The sequence below is a fragment of the Alosa alosa genome, chromosome 3 (assembly GCF_017589495.1).
Source record: "Alosa alosa isolate M-15738 ecotype Scorff River chromosome 3, AALO_Geno_1.1, whole genome shotgun sequence".
Taxonomy (NCBI): Eukaryota; Metazoa; Chordata; class Actinopteri; order Clupeiformes; family Clupeidae; genus Alosa; species Alosa alosa.
This window is the reverse complement of record NC_063191.1, coordinates 8476947-8491954: the sequence shown is the minus strand read 5'-3', so window position 1 is coordinate 8491954 and position 15008 is coordinate 8476947. Positions and strand designations below refer to the sequence as shown.

The following is a 15008-nucleotide window of genomic DNA, read 5'->3' as shown; positions in this document are numbered from 1 at the left end:
CCTGATCCAGCCAGATCTTTTCCAAAGATGATAAGTTTCTAAGTGGCCATGTTTATGTGTCACTCTTTGCCACTGTGGTTACCCACAATGCACTTGTGTGAGCTTAACACTCCCTTCTGTTAACTCTGTTTAGCCCCAACCCTTACTGCAAGCTGGCTACAGTATTTTCCTGACACAGTATGCATCACTCTGGTCTTAAACTACGATATGAAAGGATGAATGAATGAAAGGATGAATGGATGAGATGAGAGATGGATGAGATGAGAGATGGATGGCTGAAGGGAATATGTCCTTTTTTATTTAATAATTTCAATGAGGTTTGGATATGACTGAATGAACTGATAATGATGATGATGATGCTGTGTAGATCAGCTGTTTTGTGTACATATGGAATCCACCACTGTACCTTTATTTATAGTTATTACTGAAACAGTCTAACATGGCTTGTAAGATTACAAAAAAACACAAATTAATTAAGAAAAATAAAATAAAAAGTCAAATAATCATGACACCATGTCTGTGTGTGTTGCATTGCATCACTCTGTTGTCTATAGTTTCATGCCCCTCCCTGAGGTGACCAGAGTTTTCGTCATCCATCGCTGCAATGTCGAGAATAGCAGGGAGAGAGAGAGAGAGAGAGAGGTGAGAGAGAGAGAGAAAGAGGGCAGTCAGCCTACCCCAGTCTCAAGCCTCAAGGCTCTTCTGGGCACTACAGGGTAGGGTGTGTTGAATCCTGCCCCCTGACACCAACGCCAACACCAAAGAGGACCTCCACACATGGCACATGTAAGTGTCCAGGCATGGGAATATTAACATGATGGGGTCCTAATATCATTGATAGCCGAAAAGCAAAGCATTGCCGTGCACTGCCCCCCTTGGGTTGTGTTTGGGACATGCTCATAGCATATGCAGGAGATTATTTTGCAATGTTATCCAATTAGCCAAAGTCTTTGCTCATTGTCCATCAATGAAACTAGACCATATGTTTCTAAATACAGTGATTCAGTACCGGTACATTGAAGGTGTGACAGGACAGAATTAGAGCTGACAGCCTATACGCACTGATAAATACTTTTATCCTATTCATTGCCCGTCATGGTTGGTGTTTGTGGACCACTCCCATTCACTTAGTGTTAGCTCAGGCAAACAACATGAAATATTCATTCATTAGATTGTCTCCCTCTCAAAGAAAAACGTAAACAAAAAGTATTTTATTCAGCTACAGGTTTAATAAAAACTTTGATTTTCATGAAGTCATGATTGTCATCACACATAAAATGGAAAACTTAACATTTCTATTTGACTTCATAACACTCCAATAACAATTCTGGTCCGGGAATAAATTGGATATACAAGCATTCCTTATTAAATAAAATGCATTAGCAAATGAATGAATTAATTTATTCTTTTTTCAATGCTGTCAGCGAGCTCCCTCTTCCATCAGACAGGAGGAAAAACATGGGCTCTAGAGTCTAGAGAGTGCCAATTTACCCCTCCCCCTAAACCAGCAAATCCCGACAATACTCCAGCACTTCAATCTTGCAGCCAAAAGAGAGAGTTGGGTTATCTTAGCCCACCCGGGAGGGAAAACGTCCTCTTTACAGAGCGACCAGACAACAAAAAGTCTTTTAACTCTTCCTTACTAGAAGTAGTTTATTATACAAGAATAAAAAGGATTACTGAAAAATACAAAATAAAAAGAAATATGTAAAAATGCCCCAAATAAAATAAAAGTTCAAAATAAAAGCATAAAGAAGTGAAAAGTCAAAAAGTCAGATAAGTTGTTCTACTATGTACGACTGCGAGCCCTTAACACACATTTCTTATTCAAAGTATGATTATTTTCCAAACATGATTATATGTATGATCATACTCAAAACAGTTTCATTTGTATAGCATGAATACTTCCATAGCAAGAATACATTCTATACTCAAGCAGGGTTTATATTTTTCATAGCATGATTACATTTTGCTTAAGCAAGGTTATATTTCAATCACACTTTAGTCAGCTCAACTTTGATATTACTGGTGAAAGTGGACTTCAAAAGGCATATTCTTTGTTAGTCTTTATTGTATTTTTATTGTATTTATTTTGTATTCCTAGCAAAGTATGGTATATATATATATTTGTATATCCTAGCAAAAACACACATTTCAATCTTGTTTCCCAGGCCTCTTGGCAGCGTGGTTAAATTAATTTCCCCCAAATTTCAACAACACACACGTCTGACATATGCCGCTGCTCAACAGGTTGGAAAGGAACCATTGACTGTTAAGCCTATTTTATGCTTCTGCGTCGAATCAAAGGCGTACCCCCGCAGACCCCTCTGCGTCGTCGCAAACCCCGCCCCGACCCCTCCGCCATAGCTCAACGTGCACCTCCAAAACATTGTAACTTTGCGTCGAGGCGACGCAGACCGCAAGGACTGTGATTGGTCAACTCGTCCTGTGTATTGAGTTCACAGACATAAGCTTTGCAAATAAACTCAGACATATTTTGGTTACAATGACAGGGTTATCCGTTTGTAAAGTGTCTATGTCAGTCACATTTTGAAATTAGCACTTCGCCAGCAAGCAGTACTTTGTGGGCAGTTGTGCTAAAGTTCGCTTGCTACCATAACTTAAACCTCAGACTTATTTGCTGGTTACAGTAACTAGGTTAATGGATTTTACTGTGTCTATTTCTCGATACTTTGTACAAAATCTAAGCAAGAAAAGCCCAAACAAATAAGATTAATATTTTGGCACGATAGTCTATGGGGTTTGCCAATCTGAGTACCGTTGTCTACAGTCTATTGTTTTCGGTGGTGAGCAATGCAGACACAGGCAACATGCACCGCGATGCAAAGCAACCCGATGCAGAACCATAAAGTGGGTCACGACGCCGTAGGAGTGGTGGCGTAGCTACACCGTGGACTTGACCCACAAGCATGTTGAGCCCTTTACAATGGTGGCTATAATTTCTGTCGTCGTGTTGCAGTTACATACTTGTTAGATAACCGACTGACACTGTTTGCATAATTTGCATACATTTAAACACTCACTTACAGTGTTATTTTAGCCTACATTACGGCTGTAAAAAGGTTATAATAAGCAGAACTTCTCCGTTTGATGTGTAACGTTTGAGTGTTTTTTTTTTTTTTTTAAATCTGTTCATGGAATGTTGCGCAGTGCCTCTGGCAGTTGGTTACATGACCCATGATAATGTAAACACAGGAGGAACTCTAGCCCCAGTGCTCGTGAGCCTAGGCCAAAGTTCCTGGGCTGATGGCCCACAGTATAAACAAAGCTAGTGTTGCAGATGGAATTTAGTGCGGAAGAAACCAGTGGAAAACAGGGGTAACTGCGAGAAGATTACAATTACAGAGACGGAGTCTCAGAGATGAACTTCTTGAACATTGATGCTTATCTCTCCTGCTCATTCCCATTCAAACATGTGTAGGCCTTCAAGTCAGGCATTTTCCACTGTGGGAGACATTTCAGCTGCCCTCTTCTTCTCCTGTGCTGTTCTACTGTTATGGCCGGCTTTCTCAGAAAGATCTTCATGGGAAACGTAGAGTTAAAGTAGGGAAACACCCTCTCGGTGAAAGTGTGCGTGAATGTGTGCAGGTGTGTGTCATTATCAGGGTCGGAGAATGAAACTCTTCCTCTGTCTCTGTCCAGCTTCACTCTGATCCTCTGGGGGTTCCGCTCGACTGTGAGGGGAATGTCTGACCTATTAAATAGTACACGCAGGAAGGACACCATTCCAGAACGTGCCGTGTACTCATTATTAGAGTGGCGCACAATCCAGCGTTTGGAGACATTCTCGTCCATATTTCTACCCCTCCTCTGGGCTGACTCTGCCATCACACCGACGTCCCACTCGTTACTGTCCCCAACCTCCACATCCCAGCAGTGAGTCCCTGAGTCAAAGCCCTCAGAGCCCAGGACACTGGCGCACTCATCAAATCTCTCTGGGTTATCTGGAAGCTGCTGCTTCTCGTCACCCCATTTCACACTGGTCAGATCCTCAGACAGGATGAGTTGTGGGTGTGCAGTGTTGGGATCCAGAGTCACAGGAGCTGCAGAGAGCACAAAAAACACACACTCACTTAACAAATAGGTATTTGAGTTTAAAACCTTTTCTTAATGAACGTAAATGCTGAACAGTGATGCTGCAGTATCACGCGACTACTAACAAACGCCTGATGTAGCTGATGAGACCGTGTCCATGAACTGCAGACACTGTAGCTGTTCTCGACAGGAGTCTGCCTCGGTCTTTCCCCTGAGAAACGCGTATCTTCCCTCTCCTCCCATGCCCTCCGTCCAATCAGAGTCATGTGTCCTTGTACACCCCCCAGATAAGAGTGGCAAACAAATGTATTTTATCCTGTGTTCAGGGCCACCTTGCTGTCTCACTCGATAGAGTAACTAGTCGATAGAGTAACTAGTCATTCTGAACTTATGTTGACTTGTATGTATTAGTTTGAATCTTAGATTTCTTCTCTACGCATTAAGTTGTTTCCTGTCTTATATTTGCGGTTTGCATTAAGTTGTTTCCTGTCTTATATTTGCGGCCTGCATTAAGTTTATTTCTGTGTCATATCCCCATGCTACAGGTTACTGATACAGGAGAAATATTGTTGATATTTCATGACCCCCCCCCTCAGTCAGGTTTTGTGTGAAATAACACCACCTGATTCTGATTGGCTGCAATAGTGTTGTGCGAGTGGGAGTGCTTGTATTCAGTTTACAGAGCCAGGGTTGTGTGGGAAGATCATTTTATTCCCAGAGTACTCAAAGGGTGGGCTGCTGGTGGATTGTGAGGAGATATTGGCCGAATGTGACAAAAAGTCACTTTTAAAGGTTGTATCAGCGATAGCGGGGATACGTCACTTCTGTTGATGTTCAAACAAAACAGAGAGCTAGCTCGCTACTCCCTCCTCTTCCCTCCCATGCTATTGAAACTCTCCTAAACGCGCATCTTTTCGGTTATTGGTTGAAATACTTTATTTTGCCTTTGAGGAGTTGCCAACCCTTGTTGGTAGCAATTGTTTTTGTGTACAGATCTCGGAGCCTAGGCTGCCTACAGAGACACGTTTTTTTGACGGCCTGTTTATGGGGCAGGCAGCTGGGCAGTTAGGAAAGATGAATGTGATCATTTATATTTGGGTCTTTTTTGGGCCTGAAATCACTGATACAATCACTGATACAACTGAACATTGGACAATAACCTCCACCATCATCAAACATGTTCTGAATGCCTTTTTTAAAAATCTGATACCACATGGTGCAGTCCAACTTTATGTTATCACAAAATTAATAGTTTACCCACTTCTTATTTAACCACTACACCCCTGGTAGGGTGACCAGACATCCTGAAAAATTTGTGCACAAGTTGCAACCGGGAGGACGGGGTAAGTGCATGCAGCCACAAGGAGTGAACATTGCTTATGTCTGGGTTACACAAAGCTACAACAACACACAAGGAGTGAACATTGCTTATGTCTGGGTTACACAAAGCTACAACACCACACAAGGAGTGAACATTGCTTATGTCTGGGTTACACAAAGCTAAGCTACAACACCACACAAGGAGTGAACATTGCTTATGTCTGGGTTACACAAAGCTACAACAACACACAAGGAGTGAACATTGCTTATGTCTGGGTTACACAAAGCTACAACAACACACAAGGAGTGAACATTGCTTATGTCTGGGTTACACAAAGCTACAACACCACACAAGGAGTGAACATTGCTTATGTCTGGGTTACACAAAGCTACAACAACACACAAGGAGTGAACATTGCTTATGTCTGGGTTACACAAAGCTACAACACCACACAAGGAGTGAACATTGCTTATGTCTGGGTTACACAAAGCTACAACACCACACAAGGAGTGAACATTGCTTATGTCTGGGTTACACAAAGCTACAACACCACACAAGGAGTGAACATTGCTTATGTCTGGGTTACACAAAGCTACAACACCACACAAGGAGTGAACATTGCTTATGTCTGGGTTACACAAAGCTACAACACCACACAAAGGAGTGAACATTGCTTATGTCTGGGTTACACAAAGCTACAACACCACACAAGGAGTGAACATTGCTTATGTCTGGGTTACACAAAGCTACAACAACACACAAGGAGTGAACATTGCTTATGTCTGGGTTACACAAAGCTACAACAACACACAAGGAGTGAACATTGCTTATGTCTGGGTTACACAAAGCTACAACAACACACAAGGAGTGAACATTGCTTATGTCTGGGTTACACAAAGCTACAACACCACACAAGGAGTGAACATTGCTTATGTCTGGGTTACACAAAGCTACAACAACACAATCATTATGTTTTCTTAAAGACCGACAGTTCATAAATAAAAAATAATTTGGGCATAAAGTAGCCTAGGCTAGGCCTATTAGCGTTAAGTGTTATAGAAATGTATACACACTGTTAAAGTGCTATCAGTAGGCTGGTTTACCAAATGACAGACAGTTGAATTTCTAAATAAAATAATTTTGGTGCCGTTTTGAAATTCATGTAGGCGATCACCCCCATCATGTCCTGAATTCCACCCATTCTCATCCGGTCACCCTAACCCCTGGGTATAGATACTAGATGATACAATAAAAAACAAAAAACACCTCTCTGCCTTTTCTGACACGAATAGAAGGGAGAGGTATGAACACACAGATGTCCAAAGGCCATGTGTCCCTTTACTCATGTAGCTTGAGGTGGTATTGCTTCCATAATAGTTTTCTTCTTTTAACGTTAGCTCCAGTACATGACTAAGTCATTCTGTAAGTGTTTTTAATCAGTGTTTTAATAGATAGAGGCACACTGGTGTGTGTGTGTGTGTGTGTGTGTGTGTGTGTGTGTGTACATGAATATCACATGAAACAGTCCTCACCGTATTCAATCATGTCCTGCATCTTCTCCCAGACTCTGAATAGCAGGTTGTTCACGTGCTTTGCCACGTGGAGCAGTGGACCTGTAACCTTCTCTGGATACTGCAGTGTGCACTGGGCTCTGGAATAACATTCAGGAGTCAGTGCTGCTGTGGGTTTGGGTTCAGAACCACAGAGAAGAGAGAGACAGGAGGCAGATCACTCACCTTTCCACTGTGCTCTTGTAGTTCTGGAAAATGACACATACATGGATTAGGCTTATTATTAGAGTACTTATAATATTACTATATTAGTGTAATTATCAGCCACTTATTATTTTATCAAAGCATAATTCAATTTAAATGTATTAAAACATACAAACTATAACAACAACAACAACAGAAACATTTGATGGTATGGCGGGCACGAAAATATGCATTTGCATTGGATCCATCAGGGTCACATCCTGTGATGTTGGTGTTAGAAAGGAGTAATGTTCTTACAAGCATAAATGAGACATCATCAGCTCCCATCTCCTCCTCTATGGTTCTGATTGTGTCTGAAAGAGACAAGATCTCTCTGCTCATCTTCTCAATCTTCTCCTTCATCATCTCACTCTTCTGCTCCTCTTCCTCATTCAGTGCAGCTATCCTGGCTGCCTCTTCATCTCGTAGAAACTGATGAAGCTTTGCAAACTCCTCCTTGATCTGTTTCTCTGTTTGCTGGGCCTGAGTCTGAAGTAAAACATCAAAATAGTTCTTCAGCAAAAATAATGTGTTTGTCAACAATATAAGTTTAGAAAAATGTCATGTTCACACACAATTTTTTTTTTTGTTGAGACTTGAAGGGTAAATAATAATGTGGTCTCTCACCTTAATCTTTTTAGCTGTTTTGTCACTTATTATCTTTGCTTCTTTAAAGGCTTTCAGTTGCTCTTTTATAGGCTTTAGGTTGGTCTCTATCTTCCTCTGTGAAGGACAAGCGGTTAATCATAGTCCTGATTATACTGTGCCTATACCACATAGATTAAACCTTAAAAGTGAAGTCAGCGATGTTACATAATTCAAGCCCATACAATTTTAAGCCCATAACATTTAAGTCCAGTCACATTCATCAATCATTGGCAATCATCTCCCGGTCCTCAGGCCAAAACAAAACCCTGTGTGGAGTATCTCTGGGAGTACTGAAAGGAGGAGTGAGCTCTGGTGTGATTTGTTTGGTTAAAATAACGCTGTTTTGGACAAAAGCGTTGGCTACTAATTTCTATAAATGTAAACATAAACAAAATGCAACTTCCTGTGCAACTACTTACTGTACCTGTAAACAGAACTTCACTAGCAATATACATTGGAAATGGATAACAGTCCATAACTATGTTTTGAACATTGTCTTAATGAAGTAACAATATAACATTTTTCTATTTTCTTAATGTTGCGTCAAAGGAAAGTACTCTTACCTTATGTTCAAGTACTGCTTCCTCTAGAGTACAGAAATGGTGGTTATGGTGCTGCTTTGAGTCTCGACACAGCAAACACACGAGCTCTCTATCCTCCCGACAGAAGACCTTGAGTTTCTTATTGTGGGGGCGGCAGCGCACCTCAGACCCCATCAAGGCTCTCTCACCTCTCCCCTTCACCAAAGACTCACACAGATTCTTCAGTGTGAGATTAGTTAGAGGCTCGTCTTGTGGCGCCGATATCGTCCTACAGACTGGACACTCTCTGGATGGTTTGGTCTGCCAGAACTGCTGCAGACAGGCTTTACAGACGCTGTGAGTGCAGGTCAGGATGACTGGATCTTTGAAGATGTCATAGCACACAGGACAGTGAAGATCTGCCTCCAGTTTTGATGCCATAGTGTTCCTGTTGAATTATATAAGCTAACCACGATCTCCACAAGTGTTGCTCCGTCAGACCCACAGGCTTATTATCTCCCAGTAACCTGAAGCTACTCAAGGATTGGTTTTTAACCGGATACCAGATCCCAATCTGAATGACTGACTGTGCAATAGCTACACAACAGCAGTCTGACTGCCACTCAGTTTCACTTTCCTGTTAAGACAAAGAGCGTCAGAGGGAGGGGCTCTGGGAAAGTACAGACACTAATGGATCTGATCTAAGTGTCCTGGGCAGTAATGCTTCACTAAAATCCAGTCAGGTCTGTGTTGTAAGGAGAGACCTCATACAGCCGTTTCCACAAAGACCAGATTTGATGGCATTCTTTTCATGCTCAGATTTACCAGAAGTTACGATCATGTTACGCCATATATTATGATAACAGCATGCACGGCATTTTTCACATTATAGCCCACGCTTCACTTGTTGTGACTGCAGACTTTTTTTACTGACAGTTGCTATGCTACAAATGAAAGGTGTTCTTTTGGTTCCAAGCCTCAGCTGGTTTCTGGAGTGAAATTGATACAACTTTAAGAGTTGTGAATCTATTCTTATTTATACGAGTGCATACATACCCATGCACTCACACATTCACAGACACACACACACAGGAACACACACATACGATCATGTGCTATTTTTTGGTTTACATTGTAAATTGGGGTTAACAATAGGTTAGGTTGGTGGAATAGGACTGGAGCATTCTTGATGTGATTTTGTCTTTAGAGATTAAGTGTGAAGAGTGAGGGTTCTTACACCTACTCGTCTGATAGTCCTTGTCCAAATGCTCCTCATTCACCAACGCCAAGGACCACTCCAAGTACTCAAGGACTAATCAGCATAACATCTGTCCAGGTGTTTGAAGTCCCCCTAATCAACCACTGCAAGGGAAATTTGCTTTATAAAGAACAACATGATCTGTCTGTAACCTTTTCTATCAACAACATGATCTGATGCTCCAGACATGCAGAATCGAAACTAAGATGCAGAATCGAAACTGACATTTGACTAACCCCAGTTTGTTCTGCTTTCCTTTGATATAAATATGACTGTGTATGAATGAATGGTTGTCTCGTGGTGCACAGACTTGTCTGATGTATACGTGACCTCTGCAGAGATTTATTAAACTTACTAACTGTAAAGACAAGCCTTATAGACTCCAGGTAGTAATAGGTGTAGTTACATTTCTTCCATACCAGTCCATTAAAAAGTAAAAAAAAAAAATACATAGAAATATAGATAGATTGCTACACATATCAACTTTAAATGATTTAAAAAAAATGGCTTTCAAAATTATTTTGAGATGTAAATGTTGTATAATACTTTCCCCATGTGCTGCCGCCTGAATTCTGTTAATGGCTGACATCAGAGCCTCTGAGAGTGATACGAGGACTGGTAATGTGGAGCATACCAGGACCTGCGGATTCAGGAGTCAGTGCTGCTGTGGTGCAGTGCTTCGGGTTCAGAACCACAGAGAAGAGAGAGAAAGACAGGAGGTGGATCATTCACTTTTCCACTGTTCTATAGCCTCGTCAGGCTACTGTTCTCTTTTAATTCTGTGAAATGGCAATTCTTTCACACAAACCTACAGACGTTTTGGGGCAGTAACCAGGTACGCCATGCTGTTGGAGGTGCAAACGCTGCATCACCATTGAGATCACATAGTAAGGAGCTGGCTCAAGGGTTATAAATGTATTTTGTTGTATTGTATAGCCTAATGAAAGCACCGTTTTTATAGCCATTTATGAGTGTTCACTTCTGGCTCGTTGGCTATGAATTTGATAACTATAGCGGGCTATTTGACGACAACATACTGTATCAGAGGTGTCAAATGTTAAGTTACTCCAGTCTAGATTTTTTATGTTAATCACTCCTATGATGTATTTCTGTATTTTTGTCTATCAAAAGTAAAATATCTGTTTCGGAGTTAACTGATGGTCAAAGCAACCAAAACTCCGATATTGTTTGCACCTCCACGTGGTCTGTGACGTATGTTTGTGTGAAAGAATTGGCAAAGGAATAGATACAATTATTATTTTTTCTCCTCTAATGACTACTTGGTGGAAGCCAATAAAAACAGCGAAACAGCATCACCTGCTGGTGCGTGAATGGCACATCTGCCAACTCCCGATCTCACTATTCTTAACCCTTTCTCCCATTGTGTTCTCCCATCATCCTCCTGATTTCATTGTAATTCGAACAATCAAATGGACATTTTCTCTGTGTGTGTGATTTAAAAGCCTTGTACCTGGCAACCCAGAGGAGAGGCACTGAGGCAGAGGTGAATGTGCAAATCACCCTGCTTGACATGCATCACTCCCACTCATCTACTAGTGCAAAAGTAGATGCTATAGAGTTATCAAATGAACATTATAGTGCATTTATTATGAAATAATAATCTATTAATTTGTATTATAATTTAATTATTTGTATGATTAGTTATGGTGTTTAGTATTGAACCCATTAATTACAACTGCAATATGATTTCAGTTGTGTGGATACCTTTAAGTAACACCAATGCCTTTCAGTGGATGTCAGCTGAGGGTTAGGTACATATGTATGTTTATTAACTGGCGCTTTTTCCCAAAAGACTTACAAAAAAAAGAATCAAGATGTAGTACAAAAGGAGACATTTCAACCCATTGGTCACAATTAATATGTACTTATAAGCCTCTAAAACTGTAACTGGGGAATATCCCAATAATCTTCCAGTAAATATTGAAATAATGTGTTTCAATGAAATGTGTGTAGTGTCGAATGTTTTGAGTAAATTGTCACATGACCAGAGCTGTTTACTTCCTGGTTGCACCTTGAGAAGAGGATGACTGCCTCACAGCTCCCAAATAAAAGGTTTTTAAAGTATGTTAAAATAAACATAGGAAAAAGATTTTTTGTACACATGGTCTTTACGGTGTCTAGTTATGATATATACATTTATAATTATTCAAATGTCTTTGGTGTGTTTGCAGAATGAGTAAACATGTTAACGGTCACAATAGTGACCGGTGGGATAGAATGTTGTATGTAGATGCACACATACTTCTACACCTACACACACATACACATACTCATACATACACACACACACACAGATATACACACTCACGAAATAGGTAATTTGTGGCCACGAAATATTAATTCGTTCCCACGAAATAGTAATTTGTGGCCACGAAATATGTATAGTCTAACGTGCACTGGACTGGGTGAGCAAATCGAGCGCCAGTAGAAGCCTGTCGTGTCTTTTCTCATCACTCCCCACCAGCTCTCAATTTTCTGGTTTGCAGTAGGGTACAACCGGGACGATTGAAACGGGGGACGAATGAAACATTCCGGTTTTCTCCGAGTGCAATGGTGATAGACAGACATCATTTGGACAAAACATAGAGCATATTAACCTCCGTTGCTCAGCCAAATGCCATCCTGTTACGTCCTGGTATAACTGAGTTACAGGCGATAAACGATTTCTGATGGTCACAAGTTTACTTCATTCGCGGTTTATTTTTTTTGATTATTAAAGAGTGTTTTTCATTTAAAGGTTTGACTTCATAGTTATTCAGTAGAGCATTTAGTGCTCTCCCCAATCCCAGACGTTCACATTGCATGTTTGTTTGTAATGGATGCAAAACAGCCTATAATGCTAAATATCTATGGGGGGACGATTGAAACACCTATTTGTCCCGACCAGGCAGTAAACCCCATTTATTCTAAGTCAATGCACACGTATCTGTGTTTATACTATATTTTATTCAGGTGAGACATGGAAAAGCAGTTTTAGAAAGATGCAAATATATTTGGGGCTATCAGGTAGGGGGTCGAGTTTTGCCATGTTAACCTATGGAGACTGACGGCCTGTGGGTCATTAAGGGCACTTATTTGGATGTGTGGTGGCTTTAACCACATATTCTAGCTATATTAATGGCATAGTGCATGCTATTTCCATAACTGCGAAATACGCGCATCACCATGACGGCAATAAGTTGTTAACAGACATGATCCGAGACATATAGCCCAGCAGCAATCTATCTAAAATAACACATACTTGAGGTACCATTCATGGCATGTTGTCAAATATTGAAGTTGTGGGAAGTTTACATAATTTAAGCTGTATGTTTCATTCGTCCCCCATGCGGTTTCATTTGTCCCAGCCAGGAGGGACGAATGAAACATAACGCACGTTCGACTTCTCCTTAAATAACTCTTGAACGGTTTTGTTCAGAGCTGTAAATGCAACTGTATTTGACAGAGGACAGATGTAGGTTGCTAGTGACAAAATATTAACTTTCAGTGTTTTACAATGTCTTTGTAAATTACATTTCATTAAAAAGTGTTTCATTACATTACATTTGGCTGACGCTTTTTTAGCCAAAGCGACTAACAACATGGTAAACAGTTTAAGTTTTAGAGCAATTCTCAACTATTTTTGGACAATTTAAAAACATTAGAGTACAGTAAGAATAAGTGCATCAGTGAGTGCTGTTTTTAACAGTTACTTGTCAGTTTAAGACGGCTGGTGAGTGCTAGGATCAGTAAGACTTGTTGTAAGTGTTTCTATGAGAGGAGATGTTCTCTAAAGAGCTGGGTCTTCAGGAGTTTTTTGAAAATGGAGAAGGATGTCCCTGCCCTTGTAGGAACTGGCAGTGTGTTCCACCAACGAGGAACAACAGATGAGAAAAGTTTGGATTGGCTTTGAGCGTGCATTGGTGGTAGAGCTAGGCGTCGTTAGATCTGAGGAGGCAGCGGTCTGGATGTAGCGTATGTCTGTATGAGGGCATTCAAGTAGGTGGGAGCAGAACTGGAGACTACTTTGTAGGCAAGCGTTAGAGCCTTGAATTTGATCACGGGCCGCCATAGGTAGCCAGTGTAGCTGGATGAGCAGCGGGTAACATGTGCCCTTTTGGGTTGGTTGTAGACCAGGCCCGCCCGCCCGCTTGCGTTCTGGATCATCTGAAGTGGTTTCACTGCGCAGGCTGGGAGACCTGTCAGGAGGGCATTGCAGTAGTCGAAGTCGTGGAGATGACTATTGCCTGAACCAGAAGTTGGGTAGCATCTTGAGTCAAGTAAGTCCTGATTTTCCATTATGTTGTAGAGTGCTTGGCGGCATGACCGGGCGACTGAGGCAACATGATCTGAGAAGTTTAGTTGGTTGTCGAGAACAACTCCTAGATTTCTTGCAGTCCTGGTAGGTGAAACAGACAGGGAGTCAAATTTGATGTTGATGTCGTGGTGTATGGTAGGTTTTAGCTGGGAGGACCAGCAGTTCAGTCTTTGAGAGGTTCAGCTGGAGGTGGTGTGCCTTCATCCATGTAGCTATGTCTGAGAGGCAATCCGAGATCCGTGCTGAAACCAAGGGGTCATCAGGTGGAAAGGACAGATAGAGCTGTGTGTCGTCTGCATAGCAGTGGTATGAGAAGCCATGCAAACGGATAATCTGTCCCATGGAGGTGGTGTAGATAGCAAAGAGAAGGGGGCCCAGCACTGAGCCCTGGGGACCCCTGTGGTGAGATGGTGAGGTGCAGATAGCTGACCAAGCCATGATAATGTTAAACGAAGCGTCCTGTGAGGTAGGATTCAAACCAGGAGAGAGCAGAAACCGGAGATTCCCATGTTAGCGAGTATAGAGAAAAGGATGCGGTGATTAACCGTGTCAAAGGCAGCCGATAAGTCAAGCAGAATGAGTACTGATGACCGGCGGTCGCCCTGGCTTCTTTAAGGCTTCTGTTACAGACAGCAGAGCCGTTTCGGTGCTTTTGAACCCAGACTGATTTGGATCCAGAAGGTTGTTCTGTGAAAGGAAGTCAGAGACCTGTTTGGAGACTGCTCGTTCAATGCCTTTGGATAGGAAAGGCAGGAGTGAGACAGGGCGGTAGTTCTCGACTTGAGCAGGGTTGAGAGAATTTCTTAAATAACGGTGTTACCCGGGCCATTTTGAACGCTGTTGGAAATGTGCGGAGGTTAGCGAGGCATTGATCACATGTGTGATAGCTGGAGCGATGGTCGGGCTGATGGACTGAAGTAGGCTCGTAAAGTATAGGGTCCAGCGAGCATGTGGTAGGACGGTTGCATGTCAGGAGTCTAGATACTTCACTTTTCGAGAGAGGCGTGAATGCTGAAAAAGATGTTCCAGCAGTCCCTAGAGGTTGTAGGAGTGCGGTATCTGAGTCAGATCGTTGAGTGGGCATGTAGAGAATTGACTGCTGATTTTCATTTGTCCCGGTTCTCCATCAGCC

General features: G+C 41.7%; 1 protein-coding gene across 1 annotated transcript; it reads right to left on the bottom strand.

Annotated features, from left to right (window-relative positions):
- Positions 1–1623: 1623 nt before the first annotated feature.
- On the bottom strand, positions 1624–9652 carry LOC125292339 (zinc-binding protein A33-like). Its single transcript, XM_048239571.1, has 6 exons — positions 8343–9652; positions 7759–7854; positions 7390–7620; positions 7114–7136; positions 6910–7028; positions 1624–4064 (listed from the first exon to the last, which is right to left on the bottom strand). The coding sequence occupies exons 1-6, from the start codon at positions 8739–8741 to the stop codon at positions 3406–3408; spliced, it is 1527 nt and encodes a 508-aa protein (XP_048095528.1). The 5' UTR covers positions 8742–9652; the 3' UTR covers positions 1624–3405.
- Positions 9653–15008: the final 5356 nt, after the last annotated feature.

Coding starts and splice junctions, on each gene's coding strand:
- LOC125292339 (XM_048239571.1), bottom strand. CDS start 8,741: ATGGCATCAAAACTGGAGGCAGATCTTCACTGTCCTGTGTGCTATGAC. Junction 7,855..8,342: donor AAGCAGTACTTGAACATAAG/GTAAGAGTACTT, acceptor TGTCCTTCACAG/AGGAAGATAGAGACCAACCT. Junction 4,065..6,909: donor GCAGGACATGATTGAATACG/GTGAGGACTGTT, acceptor TGCTCTCTGCAG/CTCCTGTGACTCTGGATCCC.